Source organism: Hemitrygon akajei, chromosome 12 (assembly GCF_048418815.1).
Source record: "Hemitrygon akajei chromosome 12, sHemAka1.3, whole genome shotgun sequence".
NCBI lineage: Eukaryota > Metazoa > Chordata > Chondrichthyes > Myliobatiformes > Dasyatidae > Hemitrygon > Hemitrygon akajei.
This window is the reverse complement of record NC_133135.1, coordinates 14,279,114-14,294,778: the sequence shown is the minus strand read 5'-3', so window position 1 is coordinate 14,294,778 and position 15,665 is coordinate 14,279,114. Positions and strand designations below refer to the sequence as shown.

At 42.3% G+C, this 15,665-nt stretch overlaps 1 protein-coding gene across 1 annotated transcript in view; it reads left to right on the top strand.

Moving 5' to 3' along the window:
• Window positions 1-15,665, top strand: part of LOC140736726 (protein BCAP-like) — a 94,303-nt gene that overhangs the window by 31,356 nt on the left and 47,282 nt on the right. Inside the window, exons 5-9 of the mRNA XM_073062599.1 lie at window positions 1,571-1,645; window positions 3,408-3,479; window positions 3,574-3,690; window positions 13,218-13,403; window positions 14,761-14,870. Of these exons, the coding sequence (XP_072918700.1) occupies window positions 1,571-1,645; window positions 3,408-3,479; window positions 3,574-3,690; window positions 13,218-13,403; window positions 14,761-14,870 (560 nt within the window). The remainder of the gene's footprint in view (window positions 1-1,570; window positions 1,646-3,407; window positions 3,480-3,573; window positions 3,691-13,217; window positions 13,404-14,760; window positions 14,871-15,665) is intronic.

Genomic DNA, 15,665 nt, shown 5'->3' with positions numbered 1-15,665 from the left:
GGGATTATCAATTAGTGAGCTCTCTGCTACCAAGCAGAATCAGAGGAGAGGAGGTACAATCAAAAGACTAGGTTCTCCAAACTCATGCCTGGAGACCGAGTCTTCATAAGTTGGCTCCTTCATAAGTTGGAGGGATTCTCTACTCCCTCTGCAGTGGAGAATCCGATGCAAAATGTATCAGCTTTCTGGGTGAAACCAAAGGATGAGAATGGGCCTGTCAAGATTCTCCATGGGAACCACCTTTGGGACAAGAGGTGCGTGTTGACCCAGAACCTGACCTGGATCCCACACCTAGTAAGAGGACGATGTGGGGAGACTGAAGGACCAGCAGCGGGAAGGATTAGACTGGCCTTTGCCCCTGAATGGGATACGGAGTCAGAGGATGAGGAAATGGGGGTGCGGTATATGCTGCTTTGTGCTAACTCCCCACTAATTGAGAAAGAGATTTCAAACCCTTCTCATGCTGAGTCAGGTAAAATGGGAGAGACAGGCAGGCTTGTAGCTGTACCATGAAGTGGGGCTGGGCTTTAAAGTACCTGGGAATGAAGCTGAGCTCAGCCAACTGGCAGAGGGATCCAAGTAGCCTGAAGGCAAGAGTAATAGACAGGGGGAGTAATACACAGGGGGAGACCTCACCACATGTACCTGAAGTATCCCAAGGAGTGTCTGAAACTGAAGAAGTAGATGATGGGATAAGGAGGTCTCAAAGAGTCAAGAGACCCCCAGATAGGCTGGCCTATGTAGTACTGAGGGAACAGAGTGTTGCGACTGTCCCCCTAGTGAGATATGTCACTACCATGTACAAGTAGATTGGAGGTTCTGACATCACAGAATTCCTTTAAAAACGGTGTTATTAATGATGGGATGACAAATTATTTCAAAGTCAATATGACTATTTGTGGTGGGTGGAGAGTGTAATGCCCTGGTTCACATCTTTACTGCTATGCTGTAGGTATTTGATTTAGCAGTTCTGTAAGAGCAGTCTGTTCTGTTTTCAGCCTGGTTGGGTTATTGTTGAAGATAAGGGATGATGAGGAATGTGTGCCATCCATTTAGGTTGGTGGAACCGGGGGGAGGATTTTTTTTTTGCTGAGGGATACTAAGGGGCTTTTGTTCAGCGGGAGATGAAGAGAGAAGATGCTGGAGAGAACAGGTCCAAGGATTCGACTTGGTGCGGGACCGTGACTGGATGAAGCCAGGTGCCGAGATTGATTGAGGATCAGTGAACATGGTGAAATGTTGAGATCCAACTTGTGCACATTTTACTGTTTAATTAAAATGGGCCCTTTTTGTTTTTCTTTACTAACCCTTTAGTTAAGATTTATTAACATAATTCCTTTAATTGTTTGCAGTGTACTGTCTGTTCTTTTGTGGCACTAATTTGCCACAGGGTAGTAAATTACACAGCATCCACACAAACTGGGGTTTGGGGTGACACAAGCCATCTCGATCACACGGGTTTGGCAGGACCAGAGAGTGTCTTCCCTCGACTTACACAGCCAAGAAAATCAGGGGGTTTCAGATTCTTTGGGAATAGGAGAGTCATTCTAATTTTAGCTTTTCCTTACAGCCAAGCATGGACTGTACCTACATACAAGTAGAAGTTTTGATGCAAAAGCTGACGAAGAGCAAGTCTGAAAATATTGTGAGTATTTTACATTCATCATTCAAGGTCAACATGGTAGCATAGCAGTTAGTAGAACATTATCCCAGACCAAGGTTCAATTCCAGCACAGTCTGTCAGGAATTTTTATGTGATCCCCATGATTATGTGGGTTTCCTCCGGCTGCCCAGGCTTTTTCCCACATTCCGAAGATGTTTAGTAGGTTAATTGGTCATAAGGGTGTAATTGGATAATGTGCCTCATTGGAGGGACCTGTTACTGTGCTGTATCTCTAATAATAAAAATAAAATCGTTCTGAAATACTTCATTCACATTTGGCATTCCTAAGTATTGGTGTAATGATCCAAATGAATTCAGAAAGGAAGCTGGTTTTGTTATTCATCATTGACTTTGCACAGAAGGCAGTTTCTAGTTCCTTCAAATGAGCACAACCTTCCCCACGATTGAGAAATTATCCAAAAAGTGGTACCTCAAGACGGCGGTATCCATCATTGAAGATCCTCACTAAACAGGACATTCCCTCTTCTCATCAGAGAGGAGGTATAGCAGCATGAAGGCCCACACTCAACATTTTAGGAGCACTTTCTTTCCCTCAGCCATGATTTCTAAATGGTCCATGAACCCATGAACACTCCCTTACTATAAAAACAAGCAAGTCCAAAAACCAAAGCAACACACATAAAAATGCTGGAGGAATTCTCAGCAGGTCAAGCAGTATCTATGGAGGTGAATAAACAGTTGACATTTTGGGCCAAGATTCTTCATCAGGATCTTTCACATGATTTTCTTATATATGTATTGAATTGAATTGACTTTATTACTTATATCCTTCACATACATGAGGAGTAAACATCTTTACATCTCTGTCTAAATGTGCAATTTATTGTAATTTATAATAAATAGTATGTACATAGAAATGCAATTGTGTCATCATGAGTTAAGCAATCGGCCTGGTGGAAGAAGCTGTCCCAGAGTCTGTTGGTCCTGGCTTTTATACTGTGGTACTGTTTCCCAGATGGTAGCAGCTAGAACAGATTGTGACTGGGATGACCTGGATCCCCACTGATCCTTCGGGTTCTTTTTACACACCTGTCTTTGAAAATGTCCTGAATAGCGGGAAGTTCACATCTACAGATCCGCTGGGCTGTCTGCACCACTCTCTGCAGTCCTGTGATTGAGGGATGTACAGTTCCCATACCAGGCAGTGATGCAGCCAGCCAGGATGCTCTCAATTGTGCCCCTATAGAAAGTCCTTAGGATTTGGGGCCCACACCAAATTTCTTCAACCGTCTGAGGTGAAAGAGGCGCTGTTGTGCCTTTTTCACCACACAGCTGGTATGTACAGATCATGTGAGATCCTTGGTGATGTTTATGCAGAGGAACTTAAAGCTGTTCACCCTCTCAACCCCAGATCCATTGATGTCAATAGGGGTTAGCCTGTCTCCATTCCTCCTGTAGTCCACAAGCAGTTCCTGTGTTGTTGCAACATTGAGAGAGAGGTTGTCTTCTTGACACCACTGTGTCAGGGTGGTGGTTTCTTCTCTATAGGCTGCCTCATTATTATTTGAGATTAGGCCAATCAGAGTTGTGTCATCCGCAAATTTAATTCGCAGATTGGAGCTGTGGGTGACACAGTCATACAGAGTCATACACAGGTATACAGAGAGTAAAGGAGGGGGCTTAGTACACAGATTCAATGTAAGTAACTTTTATTAATTATTTTGTGTTTGCTCTGTACTGCTGCCACAAAACAACATAATAAATCTGATAATGGTTCTTACAGCATTTAAAAAGTAAATTCTTAGAAGCTGAGAGGAATGCTGAAGAAGTTTCAGAGATGTACCAGAAAGAAAAGGTAAGCAGTCAGAGAAGTTCTTTTTAATCAGGAAAAGAGAATAATTATTGTCACTGTTGGGCTTTGTTTTAACCAAATGTAACTTCTTTTCCAGGATAATTCTTTCTTTGAAAAGCAGCTTTCAAAATCCATTGGAGCAACCCAAGCTCATCTACAGGGACAACTTCAAAATAAAGAGGCTGAGAGTGACAGGATGTTAGCTCAGATACTTGTAAGTTGCCTGGTAAAACACAGCAATTCTATAAGAGGACCACAGAAATTTAAAATATTGCAGTATAGTCGCCTCTCATTATTTTACGGTGACTTAGCACAATTTTAAAGTGATCCAATCTTGAGAAAACCAGTGGCTATAGTTTCACTTCTGTGAAAAAGCTAACTTGTTAATGATTTTAATCAGCAATACTGTACTGTGGTTTGTATGTGGAAAATCCCCATATCCAGCTAATGAGTAGGCTGACTTACAGCTAGAATTGTTGCATCTAATAATCTTACACATGAATTCGGCATTGCTAATATAAACTCTGAACTGATCCATAGAAGAAGTAAAGGCATCTGGGATAGAAGCCATTTTTTAACTGATAGGGGAAAAGGGGCTAGACTGCACAGGTGCGTGACGTAGCTTGCCAAAGATTTAAAAAGGAGAGGAATTTTTCAACGGTCTTTTAAATCAAAGCAAGAGGCGGAGAGTGAAGAAGTAAAGGCATCTCGGAGAGAAGCCTTTTTTTTAACTGATTGGGGAAAAGAGGCTAGACTGCACAGGCATGTGACGTAGCTTGCCAAAGATTTTTTAAAAAGACCACCGTATATAGCAGCCATTGTTGGAGTGGACTGAGGCAGAGTGGGACGGCTTTGGCTCAACAGGCTTCGGTGAGAACAGGCAGAGGTGAGGTTTGAACGGGGCACGACTGCATAAGCATGTGAAAGTCAGCCCATGAGGCAGCGGGAGAATTTTAAAAGCGAGCAGATTAATGGAGCGGGTAATGTAGTAGAGGGAGATAGAGTAGGAAGGCTTTGGCTCGAGGGGCTTCGGCGAGCAGAGGCTTAGGACGAGCTTCACTCCAAGTGAGGTAAGGCTGGGTAAGTTCCTTTAATTAATTTAATTACCTTAGGAGTAGGTCATGGAGGCAGCAGTTAGGGCAGTTGAGTGCTCAGTTTCCAGTATGTGGGAAGTCAGGGCGAGCACAATTGTCCCTGATGACTACACCTTTAAAAGGTGCATCCAGCTGCAGCTCCTGACAAACCGTGTTAGGGAACTGGAGCTGGAGCTGGATGAACTTCGGATCATTCGGGAGGCAGAGGCAGAAATAAACAGGAGTTACAGGGCAATAGTCACACCTAAGAGTGAGGAGACAGGTGGCTGGGTGACTGTCAGGAGAGGGAAGGGGATTAGACAGAATGAGCAGAGCACCCCTGTGGCCATTCCCATGAATAATAAGTACACCGTTGTGGATACTGTTGGTAGGGATGACCTACCAGGGACAAGTTACAGTGGTTGCATCTCTGGCACAGAGACTGGACCCTCAGCTCAGAAGGGAAGGAGGGAAAAGAGGAGAGCAGTAGTGTTAGGGGATTCGATAGTTAGGGGGACAGATAGGAGGTTCTGTGGAAGAGATCGAGAATCCCGGATAGTCTGTTGCTTCCCTGGTGCCAGGGACTGCGATATCTCGGATCGAATTCTCAGTATTCTCAAGAGGGAGGGTGAGCAGCCAGATATCGTGGTCCATGTAGGGACCAATGATATGGGTGGGAAGAGTGAGAAGGTCCTGAAAGGTGAGTTTAGGGAGTTAGGCACCAAGTTAAAGGACAGGACCTCCGAGATAGCAATCTCAGGATTACTACCAGTGCCACGTGCAGGTGGGTTTAGAAATAGTAAGATAGCGCAGATCAACACGTGGCTGAAGACATGGTGCAGGAGGGAAGGTTTCAGATTTATAGATAATTGGGCAGTTTTCCAAGGAAGGTGGGACCTGTTCCGGTGGGACAATTTACATCTGAACTGGAGGGGGACAAATATTCTTGCAGGTGGGTTTGCTAGAGAGGTGCCAGTGGATTTAAACTAGATACAAGGGGGGGAGGGGAAACAGAGTGTAAGAACAGATGTATGGGAGAAGGAAGAAAAAGAAGATAGTAAAGTTGTTTGCACCGTTAGAGATAAACAAAGAGGAAGAGGTGGAGAATTTCTTAAATGCATTTATTTTAATGCTAGGAGCATTGTAAGAAAGGTAGATGAGCTTATAGCATGGATTGATACCAGGAAATATTATGTTGTAGCTATCAGTGAAACATGGTTGCAGGAGGGGTGTGATTGGCAACTAAATATTCCTGGATTTCATTGCTTCAGGTGTGATAGAATCGGAGGGACAAGAGGGGGAGGTGTTGCATTGCTTGTCAGAGAAAATATTACAGCGGTGCTCTGGCAGGATAGATTAGAGGGCTCGTCTAGGGAGGCTATTTGGGTGGAATTGAGGAATGGGAAAGGTGTAGTAACACTTCTAGGGGTGTATTGTAGACCACCTAATGGGGAGCGAGAATTGGATGAGCAAATTTGTAAGGAGCTAGCAGATATTTGTAATAAGCACAGGGTTGTGATTGTGGGAGATTTTAATTTTCCACACATAGACAGGGAAGCCCATACTGTAAAAGGGCTGGATGGTTTGGAGTTGTAAAATGTGTACAGGATACTTTTTTGCAGCAATACATAGAGGTACCAACTAGAGAAGGGGGCAGTGTTGGATCTCCTCTTAGGGAATGAGATAGGTCAGGTGACAGAGGTATGTGTTGGGGAGCACTTCGGGTCCAGTGATCACAATGCCATTAGTTTCAATATAATTATGGAGAAGGATAGGACTGGACTCAGGGTTGAGATTTTTGATTGGAGAAAGGCTAACTTTGAGGAGATGCGAAAGGATTTAGAACGAGTAGATTGGGGACAATTTGTTTTATGGGAAGTATGTAATAGAGAAATGGAGGTCATTTAAATTTTGAGGGTACAGAATATTTATGTTCCTGTTAGATTTAAAGGAAATGTTAAAAGTTTGAGAGAGCCATGGTTTTCAAGGGATATTGGAAACTTGGTTCGAAAAAAGAGTGATATCTACAATAAATATAGGCAGCATGGAGTAAATGAGGTGCTTGAGGAATATAAAGAATGTAAAAAGAATCTTAGGAAAGAAATTGGAAAAGCTAAAAGAAGATACGAGTTTGCTTTGGCAAGTAAGGTGAAAATAAATCCCAAGAGCAAACACGAGGAAATCTGCAGATGCTGGAAATTCAAACAACACACACAAAATGCTGGTGGAACACAGCAGGCCAGGCAGCATCTATAAGGAGAAGCACTGTCGACGTTTCGGGCTGAGCCCAGCTTTTTGTGTGTGTTGTTTGAAAATAAATCCAAAGGGTTTCTACAGTTATATTAATAGCAAAAGGATAATGAGGGATAAAATTGGTCCCTTAGAGAAGCAGAGTGGACAGCTATGTGTGGAGCCAAAAGAGATGGGGGAGATTTTGAACAATTTCTTTTCTTCAGTATTCACTAAGGAGAAGGATATTGAATTGTGTAAGGTAAGGGAAACAAGTAGAAAGTTATGGAAACTATGATGATTAAAGAAGAGGAAGTACTGGCACTTTTAAAGAATACAAAAGTTGATAAGTCTCCGGGTCCTGACAGGATATTCCCTAGGACCATGAGGGAAGTTAGTGTAGAAATAGCAGGGGCTCTGACAGAAATATTTCAAATGTCATTACAAATGGGGATGGTGCTAGAGGATTGGCTTATTGCTCATGTTGTTCCATTGTTTAAAAGGGGTTCTAAGAGTAAATCTAGAAATTATAGGCCTGTAAGTTTGACAAAAGTGGTGGGTAAATTAATGGAAAGTATTCTTAGAGATGGTATATAATTATTATTTGGATAGACAGAGTCTGATTAGGAACAGTCAACATGGATTTGTGCGTGGAAGGTCATGTTTGACAAATTGAATTTTTTGAAGAGGTTACTAGGAAAGTTGACGAGGGTAAAGCAGTGTGTGTTGTCTATATGGACTTCAGTAAGGCCTTTGACAAGGTTCCACATGGAAGGTTAGTTAGGAAGGTTCAATAGTTAGGTATTAATATTGAAGTAGTAAAATGGATTCAACGGTGGTTGGATGGGAGATGCCAGAGAGTAGTGGTGGATAACTGTTTGTCAGGTTGGAGGCCGGTGACTAGTGGTGTGCTTCAAGGATCTGTACTGGGTCCAATGTTGTTTGTCATATACATTAATGATCTGGATGATGGGGTGGTAAATCGGATTAGTAAGTATGCAGATAATACTAAGATAGGTGGTGTTGTGGATAATGAAGTAGGTTTTCAAAGCTTGCAGAGAGCTTTAGGCCAGTTAGAAGAGTAGGCTGAAAGATGGCAGATGGAGTTTAATGCTGATAAATGTGAGGTGCTACATTTTGGTAGGAATAATCAAAATAGGACTTAAATGGTAAATGGTAGGGCATTGAAGAATGCAGTAGAACAGAGTGATCTAGGAATAATGGTGCATAGTTCCCTGAAGGTGGAATCTCATGTGGATAGGGTGGTGAAGAAAGCTTTTGGTATGCTGGCCTTTATAAATCAGAGCATTGAGTATAGGAGTTGGGATGTAATGTTAAAATTGTACAAGGCATTGGTAAGGCCAAATTTGGAGTATGGTGTACAGTTCTGGTCACTGAATTATAAGAAAGATATCAACAAAATAGAGAGAGTACAGAGAAGATTTACTAGAATGTTACCTGGGCTTCAGCACCTAAGTTACAGAGAAAGGTTGAACAAGTTAGGTCTTTATTCTTTGGAGCATAGAAGGTTGAGGGGGGACTTGATAGAGGTATTTAAAATTATGAGGGGGATAGATAGAGTTGACGTGGATAGGCTTCTTCCATTGAGAGTAGGGGAGATTCAAACAAGAGGACATGAGTTGAGAATTGGGGGCAAAAGTTTAGGGGTAACATGAGGGGGAACTTCTTTACTCAGAGAGTGGTAGCTGTGTAGATCGAGCTTCCAGTAGAAGTGGTAGAGACAGGTTCAATATTGTCATTTAATAATAATGGATAGGTATATGGACAGAAAAGGAATGGAGGGTTGTGGGCTTAGTGCAGGTCAGTGGGACTAAGTGAGAGTAAGCATTCGGCACGGACTAGAAGGGCAGAGTTGGCCAGTTTCCATGCTGTAATTGTTATATGGTTATATGGAACTGGTGATAAATCACACAATGCAATAAATCAGAGGTGATTCATTTATACAAGTTGTTGATAGGGTAAGACATAACTCATCATTTACTAAAAGGACATACTTGACACTGAGATAAACCTAGTCTCTGATGATGTTGACTTCTGAATGTTATTGTGCTATAAATCAGTCTGTCCCCATTTTGTTAGGCCATCTACAAACCTTCTGCAGGAGGCTGTCTAGCCATACACCTTTGCCTTCATTTCCTTCAGATTAGCAAGGTGTGAAAAATTTGAGTTAACTCATCAGTGAATTTAGTGATGGGGAGGTTCCTCTGCTAAAAAGTGGTCTCTGATTTGTGGATGACAAAGTAGCTCAGTTAGTAAAGCCAGTGCCTTACAGCCCCAGAAATCCAAGTTCAATCCTTACCTTGGGTGTTGTCTGTGTGGAGTTTGCTTGTGCTTCCTATGATAGCACAGATTTTCTGTCTGGGGTGATAGATTAATGGTCATTGTATGTAGTCCCTGGTGTGTGGAAAGTTGATTGTGGGTAAAATTAAAAATTGTATTAATGCAGGATTTCTTAGTATAAGGTACAAAAATGCTCCAGTGTACTTCGGCGATTTTCTGCGGGCTGCAGGACTGTTCTGTAGATTTGTAAAGTATGCTTGCAGAAGAAGAATCTCAGGGTTGTATATGGTGACACATATGTACTCTGATAATAAATTTTACTTTAAACTTTGAACTTTTGGAAGTGATATTAATAGGATTAGAATTAATGTGGGGGATGGGTAGTGTCCAGGAAGGGGTAGCACTTCTGGTGAAGGTGCTTGTTGTGTCCATTCCAGGGCAGCTCACTCACCTTTGGTCCCCACTGAACATTCAGTTTTCACCTGCGGCTCCAAGAAGCTGTTTGCATGTGACAACGGCTGCATGGCGGTGCACCTCTTCAACAGATGAGCTAAAGCAGTAGCCAGCAGCCTCATACCCCAGTGAGATAGGGACATGTCTGTCCTGGCATGCGATATCAGCTCCAACAGACTGGGTGGATGAGATCTACAGTGCAACCTGATTGCCAGGGAGGTGGTACTGCAATGCTCTGTGAAGAGCAAAGGACTTGACAAGGCATGAAAGACATCATGGTCATCCAAGGAAGGCACCAGTTTGCGACGCTTGTTTGTACCACTGGACCTGGACTTCTGAGGTCGAGAGAGTGTGATAGCATTTCCACTTTAAAAATTCTCCCACACAGGTTTCCTGTCATTATCAAAGATAATGGACAACCACCAGTAAATGTGGGCTGGCGTAAATGGATAGTTGATAGTCATTGTAGACTCAATGAGCTGAGGGACTTGTTCCCTTGCTGTATTGCTCCATGACTCTACGGAAGAGAGGAGTGGATGTGAGCAGAAGACAACAAGGTCACAGAATCAGTGGCTAGGGTAAGGGGCTATAATTTTTTTGGAGGTTATGGGAGAGAATTGAGGCGTTAAAAACACTTTAAATTCTGGCTGCATTGGTTTCTTTAAGTATACCTATGAGTCAGCAAGTAGATCTGGTTTTCTGAAGTAGTTAACATTGAATCTGGCTACTCTTGTAAATTTATATTCTAGTGGGAGTCCATTGGGTACCAGGTCCTTCATTTCCAAAGAACAGAAAGGGTAGTTTATGCATGGACATTCTTAGTCACAATTTTTTTAAAAATCCAAAATGGTATGTGTGGACTCCTTACCTTTGAATATGTGTTGCCTTGCCAACCATTTTGGAGGCCCGGTTCTCAAATTTCTGTGTCACAGCCCGTGACACAGGCTTCAATACAATGGATGAAGTGAGGAATGGTTATGTGAATATGCAGGGAAGAGAGTCAACAAAATCATGGAAACAATGGCTAGAGGAATGGAGATCACCAATAAATAACAAAGGTTGAACAATGGCTACAATTTTTGAAGCCTTGGGATACTTGGGAATTTCTGCATGGCATTGACTAGATGGGCTGAAAAGCCTGCTTCTGTGCTGTCGTGCTCTGTGACTTTATAAATTGAAAATATCACACAAATAAACTTAAGCAATGACTCTCCTTGTTTTTTTAAAATCACATCCACAATGTTGCACAGTTTGCATGGCCAATGTCATTCAGATAATCTTTAACAAGTCTTTGGTGGGAAGACAATAGTTTACAGTATATTGGAACAGGTAGTCTGTACTCTTACTAAGGCAGTCACTGCAAGTAAAAATTCGGCCGACATGAAAATTCCAATAAAGTTAGGAATTGGTAGTCTTGAGTAATCTTCAACTCTAGAATGGTAGAAACCCTGGAAATTGCAACATTGTGGTTTGGACTAGTATACCAATTCATCAGAAATGATGAAACATGGGCTGAACTTTAAGTGTATGTTACAGCTGCAAACTGGTTCAGAATTGTAGTTCTAATATACCAGTTTTATGGGATTTGTTATCTATATTTAGCATTCTCCCTTTGAGAAGGGCTGAATCAAATTAGGTTACAGAAGCATTTCTATCTTTCTAACTAGTCAAGATAGGAATCTTGCAACCAAATCTAAATAAAGACACGTAGTATATGATCTTTCAAGTTAGTCTTTTTAAAATAACTTGATATTTTGAAATTGAATAATGTTAATTAATGTGGATGTTAGAAAAGCAAGGGAATGGAGGTCGACCGTAGGTTACTTTCACCCCCATATCATCTGTCTCGGTAACAAGGGCAGGTGATTAGACAACACTGGACTGCATAGTAGCTGGTTTGCTGCAATGACAGCATCTGCTCCTAATGGGAGTCTGTGTTAATTCCCAAGAGAAAGGGGCAATGTTCGTTTTGAGCAGTGAAGCAGACAGAATAAAGTAATCTGGCATACAGGCTCCTGCTGGCAGAGAGAAACAGGTTTGAAAACACATTGGAAGTTGAATTGCAGCATTTCAAAGGGCAGTGATTCATTACTTGGACAATAAAGATGTTAATCTAATCATACTGTAATAAATTGCAGGAGAGGAGCAAAACTCACTGAAATCTATATGCGGCCTGTGTTACTTAGTGAGCCTATACCAGCTGCAATAGGTAACAGGCAGGCTAGGCTAGATGGTTTCTGTGAAAAGTAACATATAGATGTATTAAATTAGAGACACAGTGTAGTAAAAAGCCCTTCTGGCCCAGTGAGCCCAATTACACCGTGTAACCAATTAACCTACTAATCCATACGTCTTTAGAATGCAGAAGGAAACCGGAGCACTCAGAGTCTCAGGAAAAACATTCAAACTCATTGCAGAATTGAACCTGGGTTTATGATGCTGTGAACCATTAACTCCTTCACTACCTTACCACTTTATAATCCTGAAAGCCCATGCAAATACTGCAGAGTATATCATTATCAGATATTAGCAAAACTAATAGAGTTTGTGGGTAAAATTAACTTGCCTGTTACTTGTGTAGCCTGGGATAAAATAGAAATTTAAAAAATGGTGGAAATACTCAGCAGGTCAGGATGTATCTGTGGATCAAGAAGCAGAGGTATGTTTCAGATTGAAGACCATCAGAACTGGGAAAAAGGTAATATAAACTTGTTAAGCTTCAAGATCAATGGGACTGGTGGGAGTAAATGTCTTTGATTAAGGACATACCGGATTTACCGGGGGGACAAGCTATACACAAGGGTATTTGGTCTGTGAGTGAATGGAAGCAGTTGGAGTGTAAAGATCTCTCTCTCTCTCTCTCTCTCCCCCCCCCCACCTCCCTCTCTTCCCCCTCTCTTCCCCCTCTCTCTCCCTCTCTCTCCCTCTCTCTCTCTCCCTCTCTCCCTCTCTCTCTCTCTCTCTGTCTCCCTCCATCCCTCCCTCCATCCCTCTCTCCTTCATTAGCTTCCATCATTAGGGACTGTCACCTCTGAGACAAGGCCTCTTCTCATTCCTACAATCAGAGAGAGGTACAGAAGTCTGAAGACCCACACTCAAAGATTTAGGAACAGATCCTTCCCTTTTGCCATCAGATTTCTGAATAGTCCCTGAACCCTTGAACACTATAGCTTTTCTTTTGCACTGTTTATTTTGTAATTTATAGTAATTTCTATGGCTTTGCATTATAGTCCCCCATTGCAACAGCAAATTTCTTGATATATGAGTCAGTGATACACCCAATTCAGATTCTTGTAGAAGATGAGGTGTCATTGGTGCTCACTGAAATGCTACAGGAGGCTGCAGACCCAATAGTTTGGAGTGTGTGTGGGATGTTGAATTAAAGTGGCAGACACCAGGAGCTCAGAGAGGCCACAGAGCAGTCACCCTAACTGTATTTGGTTTCTCCAATGCAGAGGAGACAACATTATGAATACATAGCCTTGCAGATCATCATGACTTGGAAGTCTTGGTATTCCCAAAGCTTCCTTTGAAAATCTAGTAGTTATCTTTATTATGTAACCTGTTATGCATATTTTTAATTTCCACTTTTGTGAATACTTCCTTATTACAATTTTCACTTGCATACTCCAGAGGGTGGTTTGTAGATATTGGGTGAATTGTCAACATATCTTTGACATTTCAGAGGTTTGAGAGGACAATAACGTACAAGAGATTACAGATTGAGCACCTGAGGGCACTGATATCGACAGTGAAAAATAAAACTAAAGAGGACAAAACTGTCTTAAAGAAGGCAGCACAAACTCAAAAAAGAAGAGCAGAGAGATTTGAAGCTGCCATGGGAAACCTTAATTCTCAAATGAAAGACAAGGTATCTTATGAATTTAACGTTTCTGTAAAAGCACTTTTCTCCGGTTTCTTCCATTTCAACATAAAGATGAACACATTTCTATTCTAACAGTGGGTCAGTGATTTATCCCTGCATGTCTAAAACATACTGATTTTAAAAAAAGAGCTCTAATCTTGTTAATTTGTTTGTCATCTTCCAGTGTTGTTGAATGTGCATCGGGAAAGTAAAATTAACAGGGAAGTACTCAATTTGTAAGCTGGGCTCCCAATCACTACAATTACCCACTCTCCCAGCTTGAGGAACTTTGCATGGCTGGAGTTCCACACTGTTACCCAGGAAGACTGGATTGAAGATTGGCCCTGTGGTTTTCGTTTTTTATGTACCATGTCCTTTGACATGGATGATCATGGTCTTTCCGTGACTGTGATTGTTCTCGGCAAACTCTTTTTATAGAAGTGGTTTGCCGTTGCCTTCTTCTGGGCAGTGCCTTTAGAAGACGGGTGACCCCAGCCATTATCAATACACTTCAGGCATTGTCTGCCTGGTGTCAGTGGTCACATAACCAGGGCTTGCGATAGGCACCAGCCACTCATATGCCATCCACCATCTGCTCCCATGGCCTCACGTGACCCTGATCGGGGAGGGGGGTGCTAAGCAGGTGCTACACCTTGCCCAATGGTGACCTGCAGGCCAGCATAGGGAAGGACTGCCTTATGTCTCCTTAATCGAGACATTCCTCCCCACCACCCTGACTCTGTGGTACATCAAGAGGTACAGAATGGAGGTTTGTGTGTGCCACAGGTTCAGCGCTGCGACCTTTGTAACTTATATCAATGATTTGGTGTGAGTGTTTGAGGCATAAGGCATGACATGAGTGAGTTATTAGGAGAGGTTGTAAAGACTAGGACTTTTAATCCTGGAATGAAGAGGTGACCTGACAGAGATATCCAAGGTCATGAGGGGTATAAACAATGTAAAAATATATAGTGCTGCTCCCAGGAAGGTGATGCTAAAAACAAGTAGACAGAGGTTTAGGATCAGAGGTAATAAATTCAAAATGGACTCTGGGGCAGCTTCTTCATGCAAATGGGTGGTATTTTTTTTAAATGACTTACTGGAAATAGTGTTTGAGACAGACACATTGGCAACATTTAAAAACCACCTAGGTGAGTACATGGATAGGAAATAATCAGAGGGCTATGGGCCAAATGCTGGGAATTAGTACTGGCTCACTCGTAACACAGTCAGTATGAATGAGTTGGCCTGAAGGGCCTGTTTGCATGCTGTATGACTCTACAGGATCAGTACAGAGTGGGGTCATAACTCCTTGGTCTCAAAACAACCCTTTGTTCTGACATTGGTGTGAATCGTTTCTTAGGAAATGAAATTATTAGAAGCACAAAGGACCCTTGATAGCTGGAACAGACAGTACAGTGCAGTTGCAGAGGACAAAGCCCAATTAGAAACTGAAGTCATTTCACTTTCTGGGTGAGTAGACATAATGTAAGGTATGCTTAAAAATAATGAACTGTTGTCAGTCTCAGTTCTGTTTAGACATAGGTGATCATAGAGTGATACAGCATAGAAACAGGCACCTTAGCCAAGCAGGTCCATGTCAACCACAATGCCCATCCAAGACAGTCCCACTTACCAGCGTTTGGACCATGATCCTTCCTAATCCATGTACCGGTTGTTATTGTATCTCCTTCAATCACTTCCTCGAGTTTGCACAGCAGACTCAATGGGCCGATTGGTCTATTTCTGCCCTTTTGTCTTATGGTCTCTGGCAGCTGATTCCACATATACATCACCAAGTGGGCTTTCATTAGGCAGACCATTGATCATGAACATTGGATGGTTGTAGAAGATGCTGGTGTGGATGCTCTTGAAGAATTGTGTTCAGTTTTGGTCTCCTTGCTACTGGAAAGAAGTTATCAAACTGGAAAGAGTGCAGAAAAGATTTACAAGGTGGCTACCAGGAGTCAAGGGACTCAGCTATAGGGAGAGGTTGGACAGACTAGGACTTTGTATTCTAGGAGCACAGGAGACTGAGAGTGTTTAAAATCATGAGGACAATAGACAATAGACAGGTGCAGGAGTAGGCCATTCGGCCCTTCTAGCCAGCACCGCCATTCACTGTGATCATGGCTGATCATACACAATCAGTACCCCGTTCCTGCCCTCTCCCCATATCCCTTGACCCCGCTATCTATAAGAGCTCTATCTAACTCTCTCTTGAATGCATCCAGAGACTTGGCTTCCACTGCCTTCTGGGACAGAGCA